General features: G+C 43.6%; 1 protein-coding gene across 3 annotated transcripts in view; it reads left to right on the top strand.

Moving 5' to 3' along the window:
* Nucleotides 1-17535, top strand: part of ntm (neurotrimin) — a 231050-nt gene that overhangs the window by 172023 nt on the left and 41492 nt on the right. For all 3 annotated transcript variants that reach the window (XM_062536619.1, XM_062536618.1, XM_062536617.1), the window contains exon 3: nucleotides 15053-15285. In XM_062536619.1, the coding sequence (XP_062392603.1) occupies nucleotides 15053-15285 (233 nt within the window). The remainder of the gene's footprint in view (nucleotides 1-15052; nucleotides 15286-17535) is intronic.

Below are 17535 nucleotides of genomic sequence, written 5' to 3'. Positions count from 1 at the left end.
CGGTGTCTGGTGCTCTGGTGTTTGGGCATGAGGGGGGTCATTGTCAACAGGCGCAAAGTCCATGGTTTCCTTGGAGGACAGCAGGTGGTCAATATGGACAGTGCGCTCTCTCACACCATCATTAATCAGATAGGTCACAGGGCCCTGACGCTTCACAACTGTAGCCCTACTCCATTTCTCCTTCCCCTCACGGAAGTTTCTCATTCTGACCAAGTCACCTGCATTCAAGGTCCGCAAGGTAGAGGAAGACCGATCATGGTGTGCCTTTTGTTTTGCCTGCTGGGCTTCCATGAATTTGGCACGGTCCGGCCTGAGGAGACTGAAACGGGTCCGCAGCTGACGTTTCAAAAACAGCTCGGCTGGAGTACATCCCGTGACAGAATGTGGCGTACTGCGGTACATAAGGAGGAAGTTTGCTAGGCGATGCTGTAGGGAACATTTTGGGCCTTTTTGATCCTCACTCAGTACCTGCCTCATCAAAGATGCCTTCAGTGTCTGAACGGACCGCTCAGCTGCCCCATTTGAGGCAGGATGGTATGCCGGAACCAAGGTCTGCTTGACACCATTATTTCTCAAGAACTGTTGGAACTCTGATGAGGTGAATTGAGGTCCGTTATCACTGACACATTCTTCTGGCAGGCCATGAGAAGCAAACAGACCACGGAGGACTTCAATGGTTTTTAATGCTGTTGTCACAGTCATGTGCACAACTTCAAGCCATTTGGAGTGGCTGTCCACCACCACCAAGAAATGTTGCTTATCCTTTTCAGCAAAATCAATGTGGATTCTTTGCCACACTCGGGAAGGCCACTTCCAGCAGTGCAATGGTGCAACTCCCGGCATGTGTCGTACCGCCTGACAAGCTTGGCAGTCCTGCACTCTATTTTCGATATCATTATCAATTTGAGGCCACCACATACAGCTTCTGGCTAACGCCTTCATACGGCAGATGCCCTGGTGTCCCTCATGCAAATCATTCAGCAGCCGTTGTCTGTGTATTGGTGGAATGACTACTCTCAGTCCCCATAGGATGCATCCATGATCAGCTGACAGCTCTGTCCTCTTATTGAAAAAGAGTTTCAGTGAAGAATCTCGGAGCTCATCCGGCCATCCCTCCAAAATATAATGCTGCACTTTGCTGAGAATTGAATCTTTCTTTGTGCCTTCTGCTATTTCACAGGCTTGTACCGGGAGTTCATCCACATAAGAGAAATAAAAGATCCCCTGTTCAGCAGCTGTGTCATCCATCTTTGTTTCTGGCAGCCGAGACAATGCGTCAGCATTTCCATGATCCTCTGATCTGCGGTATTCTATGTCATAGGTGTAGGCCATTAGGATCAGTGCCCAGCGCTGCATCCTCAGCGCCGCCAATGTCGGAATGGCTGAATGGGGCCCTAAAATGGCCAACAACGGCTTATGGTCTGTAATCAAGGTGAATTTCCTCCCGTAGAGATACTTATGAAATTTCTTAACCCCAAAGATAATCCCCAGCGCCTCCTTTTCGATTTGAGCATATTTCTTCTCCGCCTCTGTCAGAGTGCGGGATGCGAATGCAATTGGCCTTTCTTCCCCATTTGCCATCACATGGGAGATCACAGCACCCACCCCATAAGGTGATGCATCACAAGCAAGCCTAACCCTTTTCTTTGTGTCATAATGCTCAAGTGCTTTACTTCTCAGTAGCTGTTCCTTGCCTTGTTTAAAGGCAGTCTCACAGCCTGGAGTCCATTCCCATGGAGCATCTTTCTTCAGCAATGTATGCAGTGGCTGGAGTAGTGTGGCTAAGTTTTCTAGGAAACGTCCATAGTAGTTCAAGAGGCCCAAGTACGATCTTAACTCAGTCACATTGCTCGGCCTAGGTGCATTGACTATGGCCGCCACTTTTTCCTCAGTGGGATGTAGCCCCTGTCCATCAATGAGATGTCCCAGGTACTCCACTTGGTCCTTCATGAACTGACATTTTGCTCGTTTGGCTCTCACTCCATATTTCTCCAGCCTGCTCAAGACCTCTTCAAGTCTCTTTAAGTGTGTTTCTCTTGTGCTTGCCGTTATCAATATATCATCCAAAAAGCAGGTGACTCCATCCAGACCCTGCAACACTTGGTCCATCACCCCTTGGAAAATCGAAGGTGCACTGGAGACCCCATATGATAGGCGATGGTATCTATACAGTCCACGGTGAGTATTGACTGTCAGATACTTCTCTGAATTTGGGCTTAGTTCGAGTTGCTGGTACGCATGTGACAGATCCAGCTTCGAAAACCATCTACCCCCTGCCAATGTTGCAAAGAGATCTTCTGTGTTGGGTAGAGGATAGGTTTCCTCCTCTACACTCTGGTTGATGGTGACTTTATAATCACCACAAATTCGAATGCTCTTGTCAGATTTTGGGACGACAACTAAAGGGGAGGCCCAGTCACTACGATCAACTTTTGAAATTATTCCCATTGCCTCCAGTCTGTCCAGTTCCTGTTCAACTGTCCCTTTCAAAGCATAGGGCAGGGGTCTGGCTTTCTTGAAGATGGGCGGTGTCTCTGGCTTAATCCTGATGTGCGCTTTGAATCCACGGATTGTACTAGGCCCCTCGTCAAACACTGACTGGTAGCGTCGCATCAGCGCCAATACCTCCGGCTCTCTGTCCCCTCTGCTTTGCACTGTGAATATGTTTGCCCAGTTTATCTTAATCCTCTTCAGCCAGTTCCTCCCCAGCAGTGCAGGGCGGTCACCCTTCACTATGACCAGTGGTAATGTCTGTCTCTGAGCCTCATATGTCACTGCCACAGTCATTTGGCCCATTATAGGAATGGTGTCCCCATTGAAAGTGATCAATGTCAAGTTGCATGGTTTTAAGGGTAAGTGTGACAAGGTCTTTATGTATGTTTTTTCTGGCACTAAGGTCACTGCAGCTCCAGTGTCCAACTGCATTCGGACTGAGGCACCTTCTATGTTTAAGTCTATTCCAATGCCATCTTTTCCATCTGTAGCTGTATAGACTGAGTATACACCAAATAGTTCATTTTCACCCTCACTAACCTCATCTTCGTTATTTTCCTCCTGCTCAACATATTGTGTTGTCACAGTTTTTCCACTCCTGCACATGCGAGCAATATGTCCAATTTTTGAACAATTGTGGCATTTTTCTGTTTTGAACCTGCAGGCAGTGGCTGTATGTCTGCCTCCACAACGATAGCAAGGCTGCCTTCCCATGTCCACCACCGATCTATTCAGCTGGCTACCACTTGGAACTGAACGTCTAGTTTGGTGATCAATTCTTGTTTTCTGTCTGGATATCTGATGTACATCTGACACCTCCTTTGGTTTCCCCGCAATTTCCACTGCATTTTTAGATGCCATTTCCATTGAGCTCGCAATGTCACAAGCAGCCTGAAAAGTTAGGTCACGCTCTGTCAGCAGTCTTTTTTGAATGGCTTCTGTTTTCAGACCACAGACAAATCTGTCCCTTAAAGATTCATCCAAATATCCGTCAAACTCACAGTATCTGGAAAGCTGTTTCAGCGCCACAATGTATTCAGCTACACTTTCTCCCTCTTGCTGATTTCTCCGTTGGAAACGAAATCGCTCCGCGATCACCATTGGTTTTGGTTTGTAATGGTCTGTTAGCGCCTTGCAGAGCAGCACGTACGTCATTGTGCTAGGCTTTATCGGAGCTGTTAAGTTCTTCAATAAACGATAAGTTTCTGCCCCAATTGTAGACAGAAATGTACTGACCTTTTTGTCATCGGGCACTTCATTTGCTATTGTCCACTGTTCAAAACGTTCAAAATATGACTCAAAGTCCTCGTCTGATTCCTTATATTCTCCAATACTCCCGATTTGGAAAGATGCCATGATGCTACTTTGCTAATTCCACTTCGCTAGCTTCCCAGTTTTCTTACTGCTGAACTTTTCTTTGCTGTCTTTCCTGAAAGATTTTTTTCCGTCTTCCTTATCAAGTACTGTTCGTTTTCTTTAGCCTACTTGCACAATAATCCCATCCTTGTCGCCACTGTTATATTTCTGTATACTTGAAGAAACGGAGACGGCATTCAGTTCACTGTTTATTCCAGCAACACACTCATTGAACTAACGTACAGGGTGTAGCGTATCTCACATATATTATTCACCAGTAGAGGGCGCTCCAACACAACCCCAAACCCTATATGCGTAACTAAACAAGGATACAACAGTTCTATTCTTTTCTTTAGGCTAATAGCCTATTTTCTGCCACTCAAACTGGTCCATATAGCCTGCTTGCGACGTCTTTCCTCAGCGAGTCACGTCCCTTTCACTTTTACTAAGCTATCTAACATTTCATCTATGGATAGCTATATTCAAAGCTATCCATAACTTTTTTACTACCTATATAGGCTATAAAATAGGCTAGCTTATGACAAACTTTGTACTGATAAAAATAATCTATAGCATGGGGTCCTGCAGCACCCATATCCACCTTCCCGCGACCTGGTATGGAACTGCAAACCAAAAGAAAAAGAAAGTAGGCCTAAACATTTTCCGGACTAGTAATTAGGCTATTTCTTAATTAGGTGTCATCATATAAAGAGGCAACAAATTAGGGGGCAGTGATGTGAGCGCTTATTCAATGTGTGTGCGCATCTGCGCAAGGACACTGAACCACTGGAGATAACGTGGATGGATAAGCAACACACAATGTTATTTAAAACATCTATCCAGATAGAAAGGCTAGCCAAGTGAATGTCGTGTAAATAACCTATGGTGATGATGACATCAAAAACATTTATTTCGCTCTAGCTGCTGTGAACGCAGAACATGCTGCCTGTTGCTCAAAAAAATGAATGAGGGCAATGACCTGCATCTCCGTTCACCAAAAGTATGGTTTTGCTAATCCCTTCACACAAAACATAATTTCTGAAAGGTTCTCTCCAGTGTTAACATGATATATTTCTCCATGTGTGTTAGTGTCAAGCAGTGAATAGTTTAGGCTATTGCAGTTAAGCAATGTTCACGCCACGACAGAAGACTGTCGGTGCTTTCTCTGATGTCTGTCCCTTCGAAAACACACACGCGCACACACACACACACACACACACACACACACACACACACACACACACACACACACACACACACACACACACACACACACACACACACACACACACACCATACAGGAACATCACCATGCAACTATTGGGGTCAAGTAGGAAGCCCAGCCCCAGCAAGTTCCAAAAGTAGGGGGGGGAAAAAGTTTTGCGAGATCTCGCAAAACTTTTGCGGGATCTCGCAAAAGATTTGCGAGATCCCGCAAAAGTACATGCGTTTTTTTTCTTCTTCTTCATGTTTTTTTTTTTCCCATGACATATTTATTTTTTTTAACCCATGTTTTTTTTTTTTTTTTCATGTCACCTAAGGGGCTCCGTACATGTGTGCACCATTCCGCTACTTTAAATATCTTTTAGTTCACTCTTTCATAGTGTGTTTTTCTCTCAATGCTCCAAACTTGAAGTCTCTGTGTTCTCCATGGAAACTGTAGTTTATTTACCGCTTCGAAACCTCTGAGCACAAAATAACTTTCTGTAATCCTGACATCCCTATTCACTCACTTTCAATAAAACGGCCTTGGCCTGTTTGCGCCATTGTGAACACACTCACCCGGTCACAGAGACGATTCCAACTTCACGTTCAGGCCTCCGCTGTGCGGAGGATTGTTGTCTCTTTCCTGACACTAAGAATGGGGTTGGGTAGTCCTTGGATGCTTGTGTGACTTTTGGTCTGCATGTTTCAATCTCCGCCCGGGTCGAGCACTAATGGCTATGTGCCAGACGAATGGCAGGCGAGGTGGAGACTTTAAATCTTCTCGTTGACCCTGATACTGATCCCAGCGGTGAGGGTTGGCGTCAGCCCTATCTGGGGGGGGGGGTTCAGGGGATGGGGGGGGGGGGGGGGGGGGTTGTTAGGAGGATGGCTGGACTGTCTGGAGATAAGGCACCCGATACAGCAGGGCCGTAAACATTACTGGATGCTAATCTCAAGTAAAGCATACAGTACACATACACACCCAGACAAGGGTTTGTAGCAGATAACGCCACAGATGCTGGTATTTCCAGGACGTGCAGTATTATGCTGTGCACTTGTTGATGTGGTAAAGACGGTGTGGACGTGGTGGCATGCTACTGGTACTGTTTGACGTGTCGGGCTTACCGTAGCTGGGTGTGAATCCTCACCCAGGGGAAGTGCCATGGGCCTCTCTCGCCAACCAATTAGATTGTGTAATTTCTGCAATGCACAGACGAGTTTGATAGATCATGCATGGCACGAGGCAAGCCAGCAAGCAGGCAGACAGCCAGCCAGCCAGCCAGCCAAGCATCCAGGCATGGAGGCAGGTCAGTCCATACCCTGGCATCCTACAGCCAGTCTTTGATCGATGAAGAGGAAACAGAGGCTGTTATTTATAGGACCGTGAGGCTATTAGACCAAAGCAGCCACTTACCCTTTGCCATGTCTGTTGCTTTGCGCCAACCAGAGGACAATGGAGATTAAAGAGCCGTGAGCTGATGTATGGTGTTAATCTCATCTTGTAATGTAAGCTGCTTACTTATTTGTTTTCTATACAGTTTTGTCTTATAGTTGCTCTTTCTGCGTGTGCCATCATGTGCATGCATAGAGCACACAGGAGAGATTAGCCACTATGCGCACCATACTGTCTGAGGCATGCCAGCATGGTGAAGGAAGGAGTCATTTGCTTATTATCTTACAGTAGGTCCGCAAATATGCATTTTGTACATTGGTGTGTATGTGTGTGTGTGTGTGTGTGTGTGTGTGTGTGTGTGTGTGTGTGTGTGTGTGTGTATGTGTGTGAAAGATAAGTAAGGGACAATGTATTGTCCGCCCGCCGCTGCATGTCTGGGTTCTATTCGCCAGGTCAGGACTTATTTTTTGATCATTACTGGCGGACAATACATTATCTTGCTTATTATACAGCTACTTGCCAAAACGAGAAAAAGAAACTTAACACAATGTGTCTTTAAAAATGACTTGGCTACTGTTTTGTGGCTTCTAAAACAAATAGTTCGCCACACAGATAGAACTTGACTGTTTCAGGTGTTGCATGGCAACGTCTTACTGGCAGACTTTCTCTTTCAGTAAAATTCCTCTGCAGTAAGTGAACGGACGCCTTGCGGAATGATATGAAAGACTTGAACCAAAAGCATAAATCCCACTGCCATTGACAGCGGTCATTATGTACTTTGCTGCAGTAATTACAGTATATACTGTATCTAACAGACCTTAAAATGTTGGGAAGGCCTATGAATGTGAATGGAACTCTCTGTAGCACTCAGAAGAGCTGTGTAATAAGCACGTGTAAAATATGTGAAAAGTGCCCTATCTTTAATTGGCCCTAATAAATGAGTGACATCACCAGAACACTTTGGGTTTTGGCTTTAGCCACCTTCGCCCACCTTTTCCACTTCCTCCTCCTCCTCCTCCTCCTCTTCCTTCTCCTCTACTCGCCACCGATCCATGACTCCAGAATCCTAATGGGTATTATTTGTAAAGGGCACCTTCGTTTGTGTGACTCCACTTCAAAAAGCCAAGGTGATTTTCAACCGAGACATAATCCGGCTGCTGCCCCGAGTGTGAGTGTGAATCAGAGGGAAACATGCCTCAGACAGGTCTGTTCACGCCGAATTTCGGTCCGCGCAAATCCAGACGATTACTTAATTGTTTCATTTAATTGCCTGATAGTTTCGCCTTCTTATGTCCCATAATGGTATGTCCCTCTGCAGTTAGGTATTAACAAGGTGCCTTTCATGCTTGTTTCAGTGTACAATTATACCACAATTACAGTCTGTCCACCGTAAACAGATGTTGGAACATGTCAGAGCATGAAGGCAAATGGAAGAGACATGTTTCAGTCAAGCATTTAGATCATTTGGTCTCACTGCATTGGAATCAATTTGTTAATTTTCTGGTTGCTCTGTTCCAATATGACACACAATGCTTTCTACACTATTAACATTTGATCTTCATCGTTTAGCTTCAGGGATGAGTTGTTGGAGGGAGTCAAATTATGTTCATTGATTGTGGTGTCCTTTAGAAAGTCAGCGACTAGTATTTGAAATTGTCATAGCAACTATTAAATTGCATGTCAGGCAGCCGTAAATTAAAGCTGTTCTTGTTTTGTGGTTGTTGTTAATTGTTGCTTTAATGCCACATTGTTTGGGAATTCAAAGCTACACTATTCTAGGCTGGGTAAACTCTGCCTGATCTGCCGGCTATTTGGATTTCGCCCATGCAGCTCAGGCTGGAAACCGGCACATCTATCTCTCCTGCTTCCTGTCCACATCTTCTGGGTCCAATCACAAACTAGCTTTATCCAAAAGGCACACCCGGATCGTTGGTCTGATTGGTTGCAGGACTATCCAAAAGTGTACAGAGTCATTTGAACTGTGCCCACTGATCACGCGTCTTATGCAGTGAAATAAAGCACAGACTGCCCAGACTAATGTTAAATCTTAAAAGATTGAGTTTAGTATGGTGATCGCCAGCTAACACTACAGTAATTTCCCGCATATAAGCCGCATTGTGTATAAGCCACAGGACAGTGTTTTATGCCAGATAAAAGAAACAAAACCATATTAACACCATATTAACTGCCCCCCCTGTATTAACCTCATAGCTGCAGAAATTTAGCAAAATCAATGTACAAGTTGCGGCTAATAGTCAGGAAATTACGGTATGCACATTGCACATGCTTCCTGATATTCGTGATATATTTATATTTCACTGTGCTGTTGTAAATAGCCAACTTCTCATGACTCGTCCCCCCTGTACACAGTGAACATGCTTTTGTTGTGGAGGTGTAGTATTACGTAACACAGGCAAAAATGTCTACTGACAAGGTAATGTTTCACAATTCTCTCGAGTCGGGCCAGTATGCTTGAAGTTGGCTGCATGGCTGTTTTTCTCGGTAGCGACTCTATGTCTACGCTGTATAGTTATGCTAGGTGAACGATTCGCCCATTACACATTTACCATCAAATTGACTTTGTAAAGGTTATGTTAAGGTAAAAATATTGCATAGTGCACCTTTAAAAATAAAATGTACTGTAAGACACTTTGGAATTCATGTAATCTAAAAACTTGCATGTAACATGTTATGATGCAAGCTGAAAGTGGCCACGTAATGTGTGGAGGGGGATGGTGAGAGGAATGCTTTGGGTCACAGTCTGTATTTGTTCAGATCCGCCCATCCAAGGTCACAAGACCGCGATTTGTATATGAAGGAAGGAGCAACCATGTTCACAGTTCATGGTAGCTTTGTGGCTATGCACCATTATTCAGCAAAGCCAAGGGAAAAACTATTTTCCATTTTTATCTCTGCACTCACCCCATATACTGTAACCATGGCAGAAACTTGGTTTTATGTTCAGTAAACAATTGTTGCATTAATCTGGACATATATTTTCGATCATTGACCTGCTGGAGGATCCAATCATGACCCACTTAGGGTTTTGGCAGAGGCATCCAACTTGTGATTTAAGATGCCCAGGTATTCCCAGGAGTTCATGATACCATGCACTCTATTGAGATTCCCACAACACACTTTTAACCAATAACACTCTTTTTCCTCCACTTTAAAATGATTCTACTTGGTAAAACAATTACTCTCCCTTGATAGCCTGTATTTAATCCACAACTGTAGTACTGTAGCTTTTGACATTTTGATAATTTACCAACAGTGTCAAGAGTCTCTGAAATGTCAATTCAGCAAAATGTTACCCACTAATTGCCTTTTACAAACAGATTTTTGAGGTGGCTGATTCTTGAAATTAGACTTGTAATGACACAGTCCAACACACACGCACACAGAGACAGAGAGAGAGAGAGAGGCAGACAGACAGACAGACAGAATGACAGACAGACACACACACACACACACACACACACACACACACACACACACACACACACACACACACACACACACACACTTAGTGTTTGTGTGAAAGAGAGGCACACACACACACACACACACACACACACCACACACACACACACACACACACACACACACACACACACACACACACACACACACACACACACACACACACACACACACACACACACACACACACACACACACACATACACACATACAGTCATGCTAGCATTGGTAATGTTCAGGGAGCTCTAGTGAGGTCCCCTGTGTCCAGGTCTTACATAGGGCACCTCTAGTAACCTACAGTATATAGAGCAGGCTGTGTAGCTATTATGCTATCACATGGAGACTGTATCGAGCACCACTTAAACTTTGGCAAGACGTTTCATCAGATGACTGCTACATGTAGGATGGACAGTTTATTCACTTACTTGTGCCAACAATTTTGTGCTGCACGCACACACACACACACACACACACACACACACACACACACACACACACACACACACACACACACATTGCAGCTTTGCTGGTGCATTCATGAAAATATACCAGTACTTTTGCATGCAGACTTATCACAAAAGGAGTTTATATAATGCAAAGGCTTTGCCCATCACAGTCTGATCTCTGCCAATTTTGCTTGAGGAAAACGTGTGTGGAAGAATGAGCGTAGAGAATGCATGTTGTCAGCCGAGCCGCTTCTCAGTCTAACTCGGTGAAAGCTGAGAGATTGCCCCAGAAGCCATAGACTGAATGCTTTGCGAGATAACCGAGGGTGGTTAAAGCACCGTGAAAAAAAAAAAATCTCTTGGCTTTCCGAAGTCTAAGCTGGACAGGAGAGATGCCGCCGGACAGCATCTGCTATGAAGGGCAATAAGCAGTTCCATCGGTAGGTCTACCCGGTAAGATTAAGTTGAGGATCCAGCATCTGTCTGAATCATGTCCTACTATGGCATCATGTTTGCCTTTATATGGTTTACACGTGTTTTGGTGCGGAGAGGCATTCTGTATTCACACACTAGAGGGACAGATCTCATTGTTTCACAATATTTGGTCCAATTTGTTCACATTACAATACTAATGAAAAGACTGAGCGACAGCCATATTTCATGCGTTCATTAATCAAGCTTTTATTAAACTGCAGATAGAATATGGGATGTTCACGCTTCAGGACATTTTGTTATCTTATCAGAGCAGTCAAGGGGCACTCCATTAAAATCATTAAAATAAAAACAAATTGTGGTGGCGGTGAGCTGCAGTATGTCAGTAATCATGACATGATTCATTGTTCATTTAGCTATTTTTTTTTGCCGAAGACTAAGAGTAGTCGCTCAGGTCCCGATGCCGTCTCCTTGCACTGCATGAGTCCCAGAAATACAGTTCACTTTTTCTCACTTTTGATTTGAAACTTTTTTTTTGTTCTGTGTCAACGTCATCTGCACCGAACGTTGGGGAGCTGCACTCCTACTGAACAGAATGAGATCTGCTGAGTGGTGGGAACGCTGTCCTCAGTGGAACTGTGTTATTTATACTGCTACTTGTCCTCCAGGGTGATGAGTTAAATTGAAAGAACTAGGAATTACACAGGATGGGTTTTTTTTTTTACAGTATTTTTTTATTATTATTCCTTTCATCAGGACAAGATTGGTAAATCAAAGTTATTGTGTGCCATATAGTCAGGCAGGGTGGCAGTTATCTTTAGTACTGTAGATTACTTTATAGTGTGCCTTTGCAGTGACTGGGTAGTCGGAAAATTGAATCTTCTTAAGATCAAATGGGACACAGTGCAATAGACAGTTGTAAACAACATTAATACACACACACACACACACAAACGCACAGCACAGCACAGCAGGATTTGAACATTCACACAAACAGAAATGTTTGCCCACTAAATTAGAATTTGAGAGAATTTGTGTTCTCCCCTAAATTGTATTTGATTTTCATTAATAGGCCTTTAGACATCTGAAAGTGCTTTTATTTTGATCAGACAAGAGTGGCATATGAAATATACATACTGGAGGGAATTTCCATTGTAGGTTTGTTTGATGGTTTGTTTGCGTACTGTCAAATATATTAGGATGTGCACATATGCTGAAAGCTCGCTAACAATATTTCTCTCTTACATAATTTAGTATCTCAGGCACCAAAATGCCCTCGGAGCAAGCCTGAAATGGGACACTTGACAAAAGCAGGAACTTGTGAGGGTTTTGTTCTGAAAAGAGAGAAATTCTTTTTAAATAAAGTACTCTTGCATGTGTGAACCGGTTCTTAGCCTTTGCTTCTTCTAAACTACTTTGAATTAAGCTTTACTCGTTGGTAGGCCTGTCAGTGTAAAGAACAAATGTTATACACTCTGCACTGCAGTGAGAGAGTGGTGTAGGGTTGATGTGGATAAAGGACAAGTGGGTTTGGGCTTGGTTTTCTAAGTCTGTCTTGTTGGGCTTGTTGGGGCTTGTGGTTCTCTTATCAGCATCACTTTCTCAGAGCATCAGTGGACCCTTTTGTCGACAAGTTGCGAGACCCGTCAAAAAAGCTTTCTAGAAAGCAGCGGGTGACTGTCTGGCAAGGTTGCTCTAGACTGCAACCTGTAATCTGACTTACTTGGATTGCTCTGAGGATAGAGATATAAGTGAACTTGTCTCTAATTAAATTGTAGACCTGCGGTTCCTACACGGCTTCCTGCTGTGATACGTCTCAAAAAGTAATCCTGTTGACTTTTTTTCCCCCCTCAGTGACAATGTGTTCTGCTGCACGTCCAAAAGCAAGGAGAAACTAGAAGCTTAACTCTGACAAAGTCTACTCCCACTCTTCCAGATGTAATAATATTAATTATCTTATGTAAAATTTAGCAGGCACCTCCATATGGTGTTTCTTCAAGCACATTATTCAGTCCTTTAGCGAGACGAGCCATCATTGTAATTCTAAGCAGCGACTTGTTTTAGCCTGACTACAAGAATATTGGACTGGACCGCTGCCCTTTTGGTTAACATCTTGCGTTTAAGTAGCATGGCTCAATTACAGGGAAATTGCAAGGAAATTTTTTTTTTCTCAATTTGCATCCCCCACCCCCATCATCGGGCTAGTTTGAATACCCTTGAGACTCGTGGACATTGTGCAATACCCCTATTGCAACCTTGCACATTTATTTTTTCACAGCAGTTTCTCTTTGTTTGTCTGTGTGTGTGTGTGTGTGTGTCTGTGTGTGTGTGTGTGCGTGCGTGTGTGTGTTTGTTTGTGTGTTTGTTAAGGCTTTATAGGCAACAAATCCTTGAACAGTCTCTTGGCTCCATTCACCATGGGTCACATTTGTCAGAGTGGCTGAGGACACTTGATGAATACCTGATTCACGCCAATGAATTTCTCACAAGAAGTGGGGGAAAAAGATGAAAATCTCTCTCTGGCGCCATCCATAGCCACTCAAGGCAAACTTAGTCTCCAAGCTGATATTTGTATTGTATTGTAACTAAGAAGTGATCCTAATGGAGGAATGCACTCCATTATGTCTGTCAAAGTGTGACATAGTGCTGAAGTTGAGGAGAACAACAGCCCCTCGTACCCAGCACTTATGCCATTCAAGTCCTTGGAATGTGCCCTCATCTTAGCTATCGTGCTCTTCAGTTCAAGTCATGGAGGGGTTTTCTCAAGTAGTTTTTTTCCCCCTGTGCCAAGGTTATCATATTTTCTTACGTGACTTTAATTGTGCTTTCTCAGTTAATATGATGCGGATCTCACACACAATTTTGACTATGTATGTGTGTGAGCTAGTGGTGTGTCATTAGTGAACTAATAATTACAGAGACCCAAATAGTATTGGGTTTAAATACTGTGCCTTGATGTGACTTATTCAATGATTCGACTACATTTATTCACCCATTAGGGTTATTTCATCTGTGCAAAAGCCAAAGCAGTCCTAATTGTAAATGCATGCGCTGCAACATTAACGGCAAATGCATAATTCTGGGGGAGCTCACTTTTTGAAGGAGTGCATGTGTTCTCTCATAAATCTCGTTAAAATCCTTCTGGTGTTTCACAAACAGCACGGCGAGCCTCCAAAAGCAGCACACTGCCCACAGTTGGGATAGAGCTCTGCCCCGCATGGGTGCTTGACTGCTGAGGCAAAGAGGTGCGCAGGTGGCTGGCCAGTGCATTTATGATCTGTCCGTAAATGAAACAGGGGTCTCCCATCTCGGCAGCCTGCATCGACAAGCCCACCCAGCCTATTTCACTGAACCCATTTGGCTCTTGTAGGTGTCATTGCCACAGATATAGGCAAGCAGAGGTTGGACGTTCTTGTGTGTTTGGTGTCGAGCATACAAATGAACGGGGTTCCCTGAGATGTGAATATGTGATATAAAAATGGATAGAATTGTAAAACGAAGAAGGCCGACTTCTCATGAATATATTCATAAGAGGTGGGGTCATAAAGGGACTGTCAACATGATGAAGTATTACTATAAAATGCTTACTCCTAATATTTAATGCTTCTCTCTAATCAATGGTTTGGAAGTGTACTGTACACAGAGAGGATAGCATTGAGAATGTTTCTGCATCGTTTGATCTACATTACAAAGGAATTTAATGTTGGACAAAGCTACTTTTATTTCCTTTAAAAAGCTTTTTGGCTGTGGCTAGTATGTCAAAATATACCCAATTGATTCTCAGTCATTTCTGTTTGACTAAAAGCATGTTTGATTTAATCTTAAGATGTACTTTGTTGAAAATCAAACTTACAATGATGTGTTTAACTTCCAGCCAAATGTGCGGCGATCTCCAGTGACCAATTAGCTTGCTTACAAAATCTTGTATTGTACATTAAATGAGTATTATATACAGTAGCAACCATCGGATGACTGACTGCCTCTTAGGGAACCTCCATTACACGCACACACACACACACACACACACACACACACACAGACACACACACACACACACACACACACACACACACACACACACACACACACACACACACACACACACACACACACACATTGTGTCTATTTCCCCATTACAACCCTCCACAGACAAGCCCACACACACATACACACACATTCTATCAAGTTATGTGAGTAAAGTGAATGCTAATCCATAAATGTATGTATTCTCTCCTTCGCCCAGTTGCTCGCAGGGGGACGTGGTGACACACTCGGCATGGCTGAACAGATCGAGTATAATGTACGCAGGGGAGGACAAGTGGTCTGTGGACCCTCGGGTCAGTCTGGTCACTCTCAACCAGGACGAGTTCACCATAAAGATCGAGAATGTGGACATGACAGACGAAGGCCAGTACATATGTGCCGTGCAGACACGCAGCAGGGCAACAACCACATCGGTTCACGTTATTGTTCAAGGTAAGTCCTTTGTTTGCTCTTCTCCCTTTCTCCCTCTCCTATATCTCTGTGTGTGTGTGTGTGTGTGTGCGTGTGTGCGTGTGTGTGTTTGTGTGTTTGTGTGTGTGTGTTTGTGTGTGTGTGTGGGGGTGGGGGGGGATCTAGTGGGCATTAAAAGGCTTTGTAAAGGGAAATCAATAAGGGTGTAAGAAGACAAGTTTATGCCACAGCTGCGAATGGAGTAATCTCACACTGAAGAATCCCCTTAACCATATTATCAACTCAACTAGTCACATCCCACTGTGTTCAACATTTCAACAGCCTGCTTTCTCCATCTTGTTACATTGAATCTACACTTCATGAAATATGGATTAAAAATCTATAGTCTAATGGGTAGGAAACATTGAAGCACATCCGTAAAATATGCAGTCATTTGACATGCACAATATTACATTACAACTACTTAATAAAATAAAATCTCTCATGTTCAAGTATGCATGTTCTCCCTTGAAACGTGTTATGCATGTTTAACCAAACAGTGTCATATCCAACAAGTACATTCCACAATGTAATATTAGGAAATATAATTTAACTGTGAACTAAAAAAACATTAAAAGTACAGCAGCATGAATTAATTCAGACATGGCGACTGGTTACTTCATCACGGCGACAACCATTGCATTATCCAGCTATGTTGTTGATCTGTTTGTGTCGGTATTTTATACGCCGTTTTCACATGCTGTGATCCACAAAGCGTTGGCCTGATAAGAGTTTGTCTATCTATCGGCCCCGTTAATCTTGGTGAACCTAATTATTGCGTTGCAATGTCATATGTCTAAATGAAGTGGATAATTACACAATTAATGCTGATCAACTGCATTACACCTCTGAGATGCAGTGTTTCCTAATCACCAGATCCCCTATTAAGCTGATTGATGGCGATGTCACTGCCGAGCACTGGTGCATTGAGGCATAACATCTCCAACCGTAGATATATTGTACATCGAATAGACGTTCATGAAAGCCACAGTTCTCTCTTTTTTTACCAACACACACACACACACACACACACAGACACAGACACAGACACACACAAACACAAACACACAGACACACATACACACACACACACACACACACACACACACACACAGAAAAAAAAATCCATTTTTAATTAAAAGGACAGCCGTTGGTTAGTGTTATTGAGGGCTTTCATTTTCTTGGTAGCTTTTGGTCGCTGACCTCAGCTGCCCACGCCAGGTCGTGGAGTGTGCAGAGCGGAGCAGCGCGGCACGGAACTCTTCAGAACTGAGCTGAGCCAAGCCGTGCCAAGCTGGCCCACTTTTAATTACCCGCAGTCGTATTCACGAAGAGCCTCGGGGTCAGCGCTGGTCAGTTTATTGAAACGCCTGTAAGATTCAGGATTCAGGATCCCACGGCTCTTGTTAGCTCTCATAGTTTAGACTTGGGTGAGGTTAATCTGATGGTGCTGCTTGAGTATTAGTGTGGCCTCATATAGCCATGAGGTTTTTTAGCAGTTATACTTCTGAGCTTTTGTAGTCTATATTTGACAGGAGGACAGTGAAGAAATGACAGGAAGTGAGGCAGAGAGATGCGGAGTGTGTCGAGGAAATGATCTCAGGCTGGATTCAAACCTGGTCCCCCGTGGACACTGAGCCCATTGGTGATTACATGGAGGTTTGCTTGTGTAGTTTATTGTTGTCAATACGCTGACAAATTGCTGCTGCAACGAGCTCAAGGGAATTGCTGATATTTAGTGTAATTGCACTGAAAATGACTAATATTGACAAGCATCGTGTGCTGTAAATTATCCATGCGCTCCGTATTTTTGGTGTGGCACTCTCTGTAAAGGTTTGTTTATAGCCCATAGTGGTTATGCTGTACACTTCTACTAAGAGCTAGCCAGGTTTCATTTGTCTTTGTTTGTTTGTTTCTTTGTTTGTTTGTTTGTTTTCCCCTGGCTCAACAGTTGTGTAACAGAATAGATTTTGCTGATATACTGTATGTTAGAGGCGTTCATTAAACAGTAGCCTATTAACACTGTCATATGCAGATAAGTGTAGCAGATTCCCAGATTATGCAGTAATATTAGGTTCCTAAATGCAGTGACAGTCTAATTTCACACAGTGTCTGGCATAAGCCACGCACATTTCCGGTTTCTGGTTTCCTTTTGTTGGTTGAATAGATAGAGATGCATCAATATTCAACACCATGCTGAGACAGCTAGGCCCAGCTAGGCCCAACAACAGA

This window comes from Sardina pilchardus, chromosome 5, assembly GCF_963854185.1.
Source record: "Sardina pilchardus chromosome 5, fSarPil1.1, whole genome shotgun sequence".
In the NCBI taxonomy this organism is placed as follows: domain Eukaryota; kingdom Metazoa; phylum Chordata; class Actinopteri; order Clupeiformes; family Clupeidae; genus Sardina; species Sardina pilchardus.
Note: the sequence above shows the minus strand (reverse complement) of the source record. Positions and strands in the feature narration are given on the sequence as shown.